This window comes from Fusarium solani (genome assembly GCF_023522795.1).
Source record: "Fusarium solani strain SB1 chromosome Unknown bctg00000016, whole genome shotgun sequence".
In the NCBI taxonomy this organism is placed as follows: Eukaryota; Fungi; Ascomycota; class Sordariomycetes; order Hypocreales; family Nectriaceae; genus Fusarium; species Fusarium solani.
The window spans coordinates 762,274-774,351 of NW_027072142.1; the positions used below are offsets into that span (position 1 = coordinate 762,274).

Consider the following 12,078-nt stretch of genomic DNA (forward strand, 5'->3'; position numbering starts at 1 on the left):
TCCTACTGCTCTTTCAAGCAGCATCCAGCGTGCTCACTGGAGGCTTTGCCAAGTTCCTCAGTCAGGTTCAATCGAACCCCGCTCAGCAACCGGCCTTTACTTCTATGACGAACTTTCTACGTCACCCTCTCCTTTTTAGAAGGATGCGATATCGTTTTTTATTGGGCGATTGGCACCCAAGCTGACTAATAACCCTGGCTGGGCGATGATATGAACAGTTATTCAATGTAACAGCCAATTTCTTCCTCGGCTTAAACTACAAAACTCCCCCCCACCCTAGCAATGTCCAAGAGATACCGCCAGCTGCTCCCTGGTCCCAGTTCAGACAGTACTCCTTCTTCTAGATCACACCCATCTGGTTCATCTTCCACGAGCGATGAGCCACTCAAACGACAACGGATTGGAACCCAACTCGCGTGCAATGCGTGCCGCCGTAGAAAAAGTCGTGTAAGTGGCTTCTCTTTCAGTCACCCGCATTGCTTCCTTAACTTTGGGCACCTAGTGTGACGGACAGCGGCCTAGTTGCGAGGCTTGTCGACGACGAGGTGAGGAAGAGCCATGCAGCTATGCTGAAAGCCGCGGTCAAGGCCTGCCGAGTAAAGAAACCGAGCAAATCCTTGAACTATTTCACTTCTTGAGATCTGAACCCGAGAACCAAGCCCTCGATAGCCTGCGAATTATTCGATCCCACAGCGATATTGAAACGGTTTTGTCTATAGTACAAGCGGGCAGGAGTCAGGAACGTGGTCTTCGCGGACGAGGATGGCCTCCTATATCCACAAGACATCTAGGGCTGGAGTACGAGCTCATTGCAAGGAACCCAGTGGCCTTCCCGCCGCTGCAGCCCCTGGAGTCTAGTATCATCAAGTCAGTCATGCGCTGAGACATCTTCCCGAGATCGGTATCATGTCTACATGTTACCACAGGCCGTCTTGACTCCAGGCTTACACTCTATAGGGCAGTGCTCAGCACCGGCCTTCTATCAGCCACCAACGGCGAGGTGAATGAAGGACCGTTTGGAGCTAGCGCTAGCACGCCGTCCGATCCCGAAGCCAGCCCATTCTCTGCGCACCATTTTACAAATACAAAAAGTCCGATATCCACTTTACGTCCTTGTGATGAGCGACTGGAGGGACTGGACATGAGTTTCTGGTCTTCGGTCCCGATTTCGGACGACATCGCTGCCAAAATCATATCGTTATACCTGGAGACGGACCATCCGTTGTTGGGGACCTTTGACCCCGATCTATTCGTCGACGATCTGGTCAATTGCCGCTTGAGGTACTGCAGCCCATTGCTCGTCAGTGCTTTAATGTACAGGGGCTGCGTAGGTGATCACGGCATACAAAGGGTGAACCACTTTCTCGCTGACACGCCGTAGCAAATGTGTACCGGTAGTGCCTCCGACCCCGCGGCCAAAGAATACACACCTCAGTTCCGCGAGGAGGCAGAGAAGCGCTGGACAGATGAGAAGGACACTGATACTCTTCTAAACCTGGCCGGGACACAGTTGTTGGGATTGGCATACTTGGGTGATGGCGAAGATCACTATGTCTTGACATACGTGTCGGAAGCGAACGCCATGGCAACACGCATGGGCTTATTCGGAGTCAATCCTACAGTGGCGGCGGGCAAAGCTCGAGAAATAACCCCCGACCTTCAAAACGCAACTTCATATGCTGCCTGGGGCACTTTCAATTGGATAGTGTAAGTTGGCAACCCAGAGTGGACGTTGGGCGATCAGAGCGCTTATGCCTTCAGACTTATGTCACTATTCTATCAACAGCCCGGCCTCTCATACCCAGAAAATCCTCCCGTACTTCCAATACCTAGGAATGCGTGGCATCAGGCCGCGATGATAGTGACGAGTCAGTTCGAGAGTCTCTGCAGTCCGCGTATATGGGCGATACCTTTCCGGTCCTATGCCGGTTTTGGCGAATTATTCACGAAGTCACTTTGCGATACTACCGCGATCAACCCCATCCACGGGCGCGCTTGAGCGATCACGTTAGTCTTGCCTTTGCAGAGTACAAGTACCGTGAGCTGATCGCTTGGGCGGAGACTCTGCCGCCATCCATGATGCGCTCAGAACAGAGTCCGCATCATGTTCTCACCTTTCAGTGCGTCACATTGCTTTGCCCCGTTGCGGGTGAAGTTTCCGAACTGACCTTCTAACCTGACTCCCAGTATTTGGTTCCATGCGGCCATTCTAGATATTTTGCGCCCATTCACAGTACGTGGAAGGTCCGCCACGAAACCCTTGCGACTCAAAACCTTTCCCTGCAAGAAAAGCTCCCCCGATGCCGCTTATAAAGCGTCCGTCAACCAGCTTAAGCGGCTGATAGTCGTGTACCGCAAGAACTATGCATCTTCGACTTACACAATGCTATGGCACACGGCACTCATACATGTTGCAAACGCCTTACTTGACGACACGAAAGACTCGGCATGGCGCTTCTACCTCCTTTTCTGTATTCAGTGCTATGGGAGCTTGCGGCACTCATACCGCTTCGCAGAGGCTATCGGCCGCAGCTTGCTTTCCATGACACTACAGAAAGGAGATCTATCGGCGAGCGACGCGCGAAAGCTGATGCAGCAATTTGAGGAGAGCTGGTTAATCAACCCGTCGGAGGATATTCGAGCTACGTTCATGGCTGACCTAAACCTTGCCATGACGGATCCTGGCGAGGCAAGCGTTGAGAGCCTTGCACAAAGGTTTGAGGATATAGCGTTGTTCCGAGAGTTTACGACTCAGGAGGACTCAGGCGAGGACGAGTCTATGGATTCAGACGAGAATGCAGCCTGGGAATCGCTGTGATATACCCGTTGGTCCATGTGGAGCAAGCTCCTAGGTGGACGACCAAAGCAAGGTTAGTTGGCCACAAAATCCTGGAACAGACACAAAAAGCTGGAACATCGGCGGGGCCCGATTTTGGCTGTGTTTTTGGGCCTTTCTCATCTTCCGCGTTTCCCACGCTATCAAAAGTCATTTCTGAGCCATAAAATATGGAATATTTAGGCTTTTCGATACCGGTTGAGATGACATGTATGGCAGCTATCATCTAGCTATGGATGCCGTCACCGAAACAGCTCCTCAGCTTCTATTTTAGAAGCATTTGATCAATTGAATACGTAAAGGCGCACAGAAAATGGCCCACTAGGTGGCCCTTCTGCAAGCCCAGGTTGAGAACCTTCAAGAGGCCAATTCAATACTTAGCAAACGCCGGAGAGCTAGAAAAACATGTCTGAGACGAGGAAGAAGCATGATTATAGCTGAGGGTAAGGTCTACAAAAGCAGAGAGATATCAATGAGCAGGTACAGCAAGAAACAGGGCAGCAGAGTGGTCGGAAGAGGCGGGCAGAAATAAAAGAACAGAAGAGTTGTACTTGCGCAAAGCCCGGACATGTCAGGCAGATAGAGACCTCTGAAGAAGAGGAATGTTAGTAATATCAATTGATCAACTGCGTTGTTAATATTGTGTTGAGGAATAAAGACGTCCTAGGTTTGGGAAGGTGGCCCACTCGCTTCTCAACCACGTTAGGCGAAACTTTGAGGCTGATTTTCCCTGCAATTTAATGTCTGCTTGGGTCCACACTCTGAATTTCACCAAGTCCCGCGGGATATTAATCTTCTATTGATATCCAGCCCTTAACAACCTTGGATCTCCATCTTATTGAGAGATTTCTATACAAGCACCCGAGATTGCATAGTAGTGTCTTGGGGCGTCCATGGACAGCATGTACCTGCTTAGTGGGGTTGCTATTGCCGTAGTTCAAACCTGGACCCTTTATTCACGCCAAATACAGCCAGCTATTCCTCAACACAGAACCTCCTCACAATATCCACCAACCTCATTCTCGTCCTCCTCCCGTTAAATACCTGACCATCATCCAAATCTTGAAACCACAGCACATCTAGCCCACCACCTTTCCAAACTCCATCTTCCCAGCTTCCAGTCTCCAGAATCCAATCATCTGAGCCTGTCAGATACGCCCCAATTACCTTCGTGTCGACGATCACGTCTCTACCACCTAGGACCACAGTCACGCGATGACCCTGGATATCTTCCTTCCACAAGATATTATCAGCCCAGAAGAAGCGTCAGAATAGCGTATGCGAGGCCCCCATATCCTTTGAGCCGAAGTAGGAGAGCAGATGTTCATTAGCGTGGCTCGGCTTCCGATAAACCTGAAGTTGTTAAGGAGATTAGTTGAGATCGTAGTGAAAAGGTAGGGAAGACGTCACAAAATTATATGTCACATCAGGGAGATGTAGCAGGAAAGACACCGGATCAACAAACAAAATCGGTCCAATCTTCCGTGCGATCTGTGGGGTGTGAAGGAGATGCGTGGCAACCACGCTTCCGTAGCTTCACATATTCGAAATCAATATAGGGCAATGGCCGACACACAAATAGAGAGAAAGCAAGAGGGGACACCCACGAATGTGACACCAGGACAAACCTTTCTCACCCATGCGCTTTCAATATGCAATGGAGTTCCTCGCACATGTCATCTTTCAACATTGCCTGAGCCGTTAACGTACATGATAAGCATGTGTCCTAGACAAACATGTGTCTTTTTTCATTTTACACCTTAAAGCAGGGTTTTTAAAAATTATTCTAAAATTCGTTTTACCTCTAAAATAGCCAAAACTCTGATAGAAGATTTATTATATAGTAAATGTCCAGTATGAATTTTCCTGTATTTTACAAAAAATGTCTTTATAACTTTGTGAGGAAAACCCGTATTCGCACTATATAATTGCCAGTTTCTATATAACGGAACTTTCTTTAAAATCTAGGAAAAATGCTATATAGTTTCTCTTATAGCTAAGTAACTAGATCTAACCTCTCTAGAATTTTTAAACTTATATAGGCCATTTTAGAAAATTAAAAGTTTACCTTTTTAGGTATACATTATGAGTGGGACACATACTTGTATGGGACCTAAGCTTATCATGTACGTTATTCTGGAGCTTATGGGCATGATCTCTATAGCGATGATTCCCACCTGTCCATCCAATGAATCCTTGCCATCTTCGGCATTGTACTATAGGACGACAAGTCCATGCATATATCATTATAGAAACTCACTAGATACCACGTCAGGCTCCGATGTAACATCTCGACCTTGTCCAGCGTCAGTCTGAGGCACTTCGCGTTGCCACGCCCAGGTTCCAACTTCCTCCCTAGCAACTTCTCCATCTCTCCAGTGTAGTACTCCAGCTCCTCGTCGTATGCCGGGTCAGGCTCCGCGATGTTCAAGAACGCCCACCGGTAAAAATCCTTGGCGTTCTCCCGCTTGATCTCCGCTGCCGGCGCATCCCGGAACCACTTTGTCAAGAACCGGTCCGGATCTGGAATATTGCCGTGGCAGCGCCAGAACAACCTCTGGCGATCATTGCGAGAGGCGATTGTGGGATGTGTCGCCGCTCTCTGGAGGTAGGCTTTGCGCGGGAGGTAGAAAGAAGGTAGAATGCTACCTCAAGAGCTAGCCAAACCTTCAGTATGCGGGGGGCATGGAGCAGGATATGGATGAGCCAGCCGACAAGCAAATAGGCAACGCTAAGGGGTGCAATCAGGTGCAGGAGGAATATGCATTTCCGGATGAAAACGTATTCCCAGACGGAGGTTCCTACCATAGCGAAGAAGAAAGTGCTGTCGGCGGCGGAGCTTGAGAAGGCGCGGTTTATGACTCGGCGAGTGGTATTGCTGAAAGGAGAAAGAAGGTGTGCTTTCCCATACAATACCCGAGAGAGCCGGTCCAAGTCCTCTGTAGAACGATGCTGTTTATATCAGCATCATCTCAATTCAGTCAAGTATTGAGCTTAATACGGGTATTTCTGTTGAACACGGTAGATCGATTCTGTTGGGGATTTGCATCCTGCCACTCCCGTCCCGGTCCTGATACTCGACATGTGAAGAACATGTGAAGGAATATTGGCAGGGATGGTGGTAAGCCAGCTGATAAGAGAAGTGGGGATTGGGGGCTCGACTCACCAAACGCAAACAACCGAGCCGCCACATTACCTTACCAAGCGGTCATCCTGCCGACATCGTTTGAGCTTCTTTAGATCTTGATGAGTCGTCATGATTTCCGGTATACTAAGAGGGGCTCTAATCCGCCCATCCCCGCCTGTCGTACCTCCTGGTCAGGAGGCGGGTTAAGTTGTATAAAGTGGATTAATTTGCAAAGTACCTAGTTATTATGAGATACAAGAAAAGACCAACACATACGAACAACTTGACCACCTCCTGAGGTGCCTGCCGGAGCGAGAGTCCCATGGCATCCTCCGCAGACTTCGCGAGGGCGCCGACGTTGCCACAACGATGCGGCAGGTGAAAGACGGCGACCTTCTACAGCTGGCATGGGCGCCAGCGACACGACTTCGTTACGAGTTCCCTTATTCTACTTCCATGCCAGCGGCTCTATTATCACCGGGTAGTCCGTATCTCGGCTCACTAGTATTCCAAACTACGTTTCACGCTCTGTCGCAGTCAGTAGAGCAAACGGAGGCTTAGGCAAGCCCGTCCGAGACCATCTATATGGCGCTGTATCACGCAGCAGAACTAATAGACCCTCATATACCAAGCATTCAAGTTTCTAAGTAGACATCAGTTGAGTCAGACGATGAGTTGCTGCGAACACTCTTGCGAGCGTATTTCCTCTATGGCTATGCGAATTATACTTATTTTCGGAAAGACATCTTCCTCCAGGCCATAAGAGACGGCGATACTCGCTTTTACTTTCCTCTACTTATTAACACTATCCTGGCCGAAGCGTGTGTAGGTTACGAGAACGTAACAACATGTAGACCTGCTGAATCTCTCTCAGCATAGTTATCGTGGAGCCACCCACCGTGCCCAGTTTTGGAGACCAGAGACTCTAGGCTATAGGTTCCTCGAAGAGGTGAAACGACTTTGGGAGCTGGAGAGCGGTAAGGTCAAGCTCACCACTCTGCACGCCGCATTGGTGTTGCATATCATCTATACCATCAATGGGATGGATCAGGTCGGCATATCGTATCTGCTTTAGTCGGTTCAATTGGCGCAGGACCAGAAGCTTTTTGCACCGGAGCAAGAGAAAGGGAGAAAGAAGGCGGCCCGTGTATTTACTTCCTGGGCCCTATATCGCTGGCAATCGTGAGCCCTTTTACTCCACGTTGTACATAATCTGAGGAAGGCTGATGAACGGCCGACAGAATGCAGGGCTTCCACTGCCTCAGAGCTCCCCTGATCAGAGGACCTCCAGCGACGCCTATGCCAGACCTAGACGAGGAACCCTCGTGGTACGGGGAACTCTGGTTGAGATACCCGCCTAGTTCGACACTCTTCCCAATGCACTTTGGATATGTCTATCGAGCTCAAACGGAACTATGCCGTATTGCGAATGCCATTGCCTGTATCATATCCGAGGGCAAAAATATGACTCGGAGTTTGACAGCAAGCGAACTGGCTCATTTCCGAAAGGAACTCGACGACTGGTACGATGCTGTCCCAGAACCTATCAAGTCACACAAGGCGGTGCTACCGTGCCAGCTCATAATGCAGTAAGTTTCAAAAGACAATAAGAATACACTACGCAGGCCTTGAGCTGACATATAGGCAGCATGGAGTACTGTGTTCTGCTCTTCAAAGTCGCCCAAATGGTGCCAGAAGAGACGGAGTTACGCCCATCCACAGGTCCTAGAGCAGTCAAAGATGAGACTCGATCCCCCAAAGCTGTCGCGTACGCTTTGGGATATCTCGAAACTATACTTCGTCTCTACCACCTCCGCCACGGCTTCAAGCACACCGACACATTCCTGACCTACTTTCTCTCCATCCTAGCAAATACGACCATCGAGAGCATAAATAGCGATTCAGTATCCCCGGATGATGTGGAAACTCTCAAGATCCTACGCGCAACACTTATCCTCGCTGTCAAAGGCCTCTACGACCAAGGCCAGCACGTGTACGTCTCGTCCGTTATCTGCCGGCTGATGCGGGACCGCATGACGGATGGAGACATGGACACGCTGAGGCGACACACGACGTGGGAGGACGACCAGCCGCTGGTGCCGCAGTATGTTAGGTCGGCGTTTCCGGTGAATATTGTGAAGCTGGATGAGGATTGGCAGATGGAGGCGGTGGAGAATCTGACCAAGAAGTATGATCAATTGGCACTTGAGGCGAGTGAGAGCGCAAGTAGTAGGGCCCATGACGCCGGATAGGAGGTCCAAGCATGCTGTATGAAAGCTATTAATTGACTGACCCGTCCTCCGAGTCAACGAACTTGACAGTAAATCTAACACCTAGCATACGTGAGCTGCCAGCTTTTCACGTCTTCGTGTTTTTGTGCTGGCGATTGTATACCTGCAAGTCTCTGCCCGCACCGAGTCACATCTTGTTTGGTCTGGTTCAAGACAAGTATTGACTTGGGAACTAGTGTCTCGCGCGAAGCTGCCATGGTCCAGGACTCAAATGGCGGGAAGGCGGGCAGACCCTTAATGAATCCTTCGCCAAGAATAGGCGTGAGGGTTTCCAGCTGGGCACAGCCTGATGGTGGTTCGTATCCACAAATCTATGTCATCATCAGCTGGGGCAGAGGTGACGTTGTCGATACATCATTTACGGATATTATTCCGTCAACGATTTAGATTCCATCCCCGCAAAGGAAGCATTTTCCCTCGCTTGCAGTTTGGTGTTCGCGTAATGAGAGTTGCTTATCTCAACCCCTTCTCGCATCATTCTCGTCAGTCCTCGTCTCATCCTTCAAGCTTCGCCATAATCGTATTTGACATGTCCGAAAGTCATGCCAGTCGATATCGTCCATTGCTCCCTGGACCAACGCGCGGAGACCTTCCTGGGGCTCCACCGCCAAGAATCGCGACCCGGAAGCGCTCCGTTGTCAAGACAGCTTGCGGAGCGTGCAGACAACGCAGGGTCAAGGTTCTACATCAATGCTACTCCCCCCGAGCCAAAAGAGCGACTAACCGAAAGGGCCAACATAGTGCGATAAAAGACGCCTCAGATGTTCTGCGTGCGTCGCGGTCGGACGGGAATGCCAATATGCTGCTTATCCGTATGAGTTACAGGCGGCCGCCATAAAACGGAAACACGATAAGCTCCAGGAGCAAATGGCGGATCATGAAAACCTGTATAACTCACTCTAGACGCGACAGCCTGGGGAAATGGAAGAGATCCTTCGACAGATATGGGGTGGCAGGGACGTGAAGTCGGTGATGGAGGACATCCAGGAAAGGAGCCTACTCCACCAGCTCACTTCAGCTCCGGCATTCGGTAATCAACCGTCAGTAGCTTCCGGGTCTCATTCGCCAAATATCGCGTTTCGAGGACCTGCGACCGGTCATTCCATCTCCGGTAGCTCCCAAGGACAATCTCCAGCAAGCGCACGACGGTTCAGTTTTGGTCATCTCCGCACCCCAGACTTACCTCCCCGTGAGTACCATATGCTTATGCAGTCAAAGTTGCAAGTATATGTTTGTAAACTGATGTACTTTCTCAGATACGGCCATCCAGAGCACATTTTCGAGAAGACTTGGCGGGATACACAACATACATATGCCGAGGATAACATCCTTGTCGACATTCCAGGATACACACTTCCACTTTCGCGATGGACGACTATCTCCAGCGACGATAAACCCTTAAGCTATCTCTTGCTGCTCTATTGGACATGTGATACAGTCTGCAGTCGTGTCATCGATCGGACCATCTTCGAGGAGGACCTGAAATCACTTGATCCCCCCTCAAGCCAGCCACACGCGTTATGCTTCTGCTCCCCTTTTCTTGTCAACGCGCTTTTAGCCGTCAGCTGTTTACGTAGTTTACCAATGTGGCCACATATGAAGCCTTTACTGACGAGAGCTTCAGCTGTACACAACGAACCAGGCGACTTTTCGTCAGTCCAGCGACCCAAACACACGAGGTCGGGCTTTTGCCGAAGAAGCAGCACGACTCTTACCTTTAGAAGATATCTGCCCGTTCATTGCCAGTAGTACAGGGCCTGGCGTTAATGTACGTCTACGAGGGAGCTCTCGGCAATGGGGAGACGGCGTTGAGTTACCACAGTCGTATGCAAGCGAGATACCTTACGCTGCGACTCGATGATGTACCGCGCTCCACTGGCGTCGCCATCACCGGAGCCCGGCAGCGCAGAGAGGCACACGCGTTGTCATGGATTTCATGGGGGTTCCACGTCTGGGATTGGTATGTTACGACCTCTGGCCATGTTCAGACAGGAGGCCTAACCATTGCTACAGGATTACCAAGAAACCGAATAGACCAAAGACCTGGCGTGATGAAACCACATCGCCATTGTGCAAGAGAGACAATCCGGATTACTGGTGGTTCCCATACCCAGTGTCTGTGGTTCCACAAAAGGCGTTGAAACGAGAGATATTTGACGCGGAATATGACCTTACAGAGATTACAGAACAAGTCCTCGAGTTCTTGATCCTGCCCGAGGAGGGCCGTCCGCCTCGCCGGAATACGAAGAGGGCTATGGAACTCTACACAAGGCTTAGTGGGTGGAAGTTTTCTCTTCCAGAACCACTTCAGGCGGAGAATGCGGTGCTGCCAGCCGCTATACTACTCCAGTATGTTAGTAATCTCTGAAGTTGCTTTCCATCACTAACTTAAATGCCGTTAGCCTCAGCGTCGAACTCATCATCATCAGCATACTCAGGCCGTTTGATGGTTTAACTAAGGAAGAGTTTGGGCCGTTTGACCCAGTTACAATGTGTTACGCACACGTACGCAACATAATGTCGACATTGTGGCACTTCCGAGCTCTGTATACTCTCCGAAACGAGCACTGGACGATTCAAGCTGCTTCGGCCTGTGCATTTCAGGTGTTATTCGACATAGAGGCCAGTCCGATCCAACTTGAGGCGTTCATCAAGGCTTGCCGGGCGCTGATTGAGCTGGGAGAGTCGTTTCCGGTTGCCAAAGATGTCACTCTCGATAGAGTCTGTTACAGGCTGAAGCCAACTTTAACATAAACGCGGTGACCTTCCCAAAGCTATCCGCTGTTCCCTAAATGCCCGTCTTCGACCCACTCATCTGTACGATCTGAGAATAGCCCAAGGCGAGCATCATACCAACCCCGACCTCTCTCGCGTATTATTCGAACATTCTCAGCTCCATGCCTTGACCATGACTTTGTCCATTCATTCTCCCCAAGATCTGCCGGATAGCATCCGTCCACCAGCTCAACACAAATCCACCATATCGAGGCAAGGCTTTCCAAGCTCTACAGCGGCTGTGGAAATATTTTCCCACCCCACAGCTTATCCGTTGTCAGTGTCCGACCCTTGGACTTAATGACTTGTCTGGATTCTCGGGCGAAGGGTGTCGCTGGGGAAGCTATCAAGACTGGCGTTGGCAATCTGCTCCTTATCTTCAGTCTGGCACGATTAAGTTGGATCTTACCCTTGGCCGGCCCTGGTGATCGTCTGTACCCGTAATTGTGTGAATTGCTCGAAGTCGCCCTTCTTCATACCTGGCGCTCAATGTCTTCCCGTGGTATGTTAGGTCCTCATCCTTGATGAGGACGAGGGGCATAGAGTAGAACCACATTCGCGGTGTTTGCGACGTCTTGGTGATGGTATTGTCCTGCGTTTGGTCATACACTCGGAACGGCCTTAGAGGGAAGTTGGCGCATCTGTTCGAATATACTGTAAAAGGAAGGAGGATATACGTGTCGTCATGGACCCGCCTGAGACAACACACAACACATAATACACACACACCAATGTACGGAAAATTGGATGCAAGGTACGTCGGCATAGAAGCTTCCCCTAGACACATCGCGATCCATCGCTCGTCGTGTGATCATATAGGGACCCCGGGCTGTAGGACCTCCTGCGAAGTTTGATCCCGCCCCCCGCAACGAAATTGTCTCGACAGTTGCGCTGACCACTAAAACATTACGGAGGCACTCCGCCAGCCCAGGTTTAGGGTTTGTCGCTGATAAGGTGGTGCCCGAGACATAAGCCTCATTGGCTTGAGCCACGTCATCAAGGCGCTTTCCGAAAGGTGCTTTCCGAGAGGCGGTTTCGTCGAGGGGGTA

At 50.3% G+C, this 12,078-nt stretch overlaps 2 protein-coding genes across 2 annotated transcripts; both read left to right on the forward strand.

Annotated features, from left to right (window-relative positions):
- Positions 1-421: 421 nt before the first annotated feature.
- On the forward strand, positions 422-2,818 carry MRS44_018599 (uncharacterized protein; the record flags this gene model as incomplete). The annotated part of the gene is made up of 6 exons (XM_065616071.1): positions 422-447; positions 523-867; positions 958-1,327; positions 1,382-1,707; positions 1,863-2,120; positions 2,188-2,818. 6 exons carry the CDS (start codon positions 422-424, stop codon positions 2,816-2,818), a joined length of 1,956 nt encoding a protein of 651 aa, XP_065472143.1.
- A 3,514-nt stretch (positions 2,819-6,332) lies between these two features.
- Positions 6,333-11,046, forward strand: MRS44_018600 (uncharacterized protein; the record flags this gene model as incomplete). Its single annotated transcript, XM_065616072.1, has 12 exons — positions 6,333-6,444; positions 6,706-6,788; positions 6,838-6,975; positions 7,039-7,145; positions 7,205-7,552; positions 7,612-8,177; positions 9,158-9,284; positions 9,511-9,814; positions 9,979-10,214; positions 10,268-10,603; positions 10,657-10,975; positions 11,029-11,046. 12 exons carry the CDS (start codon positions 6,333-6,335, stop codon positions 11,044-11,046), a joined length of 2,694 nt encoding a protein of 897 aa, XP_065472144.1.
- Between the last annotated feature and the right edge of the window lie 1,032 nt (positions 11,047-12,078).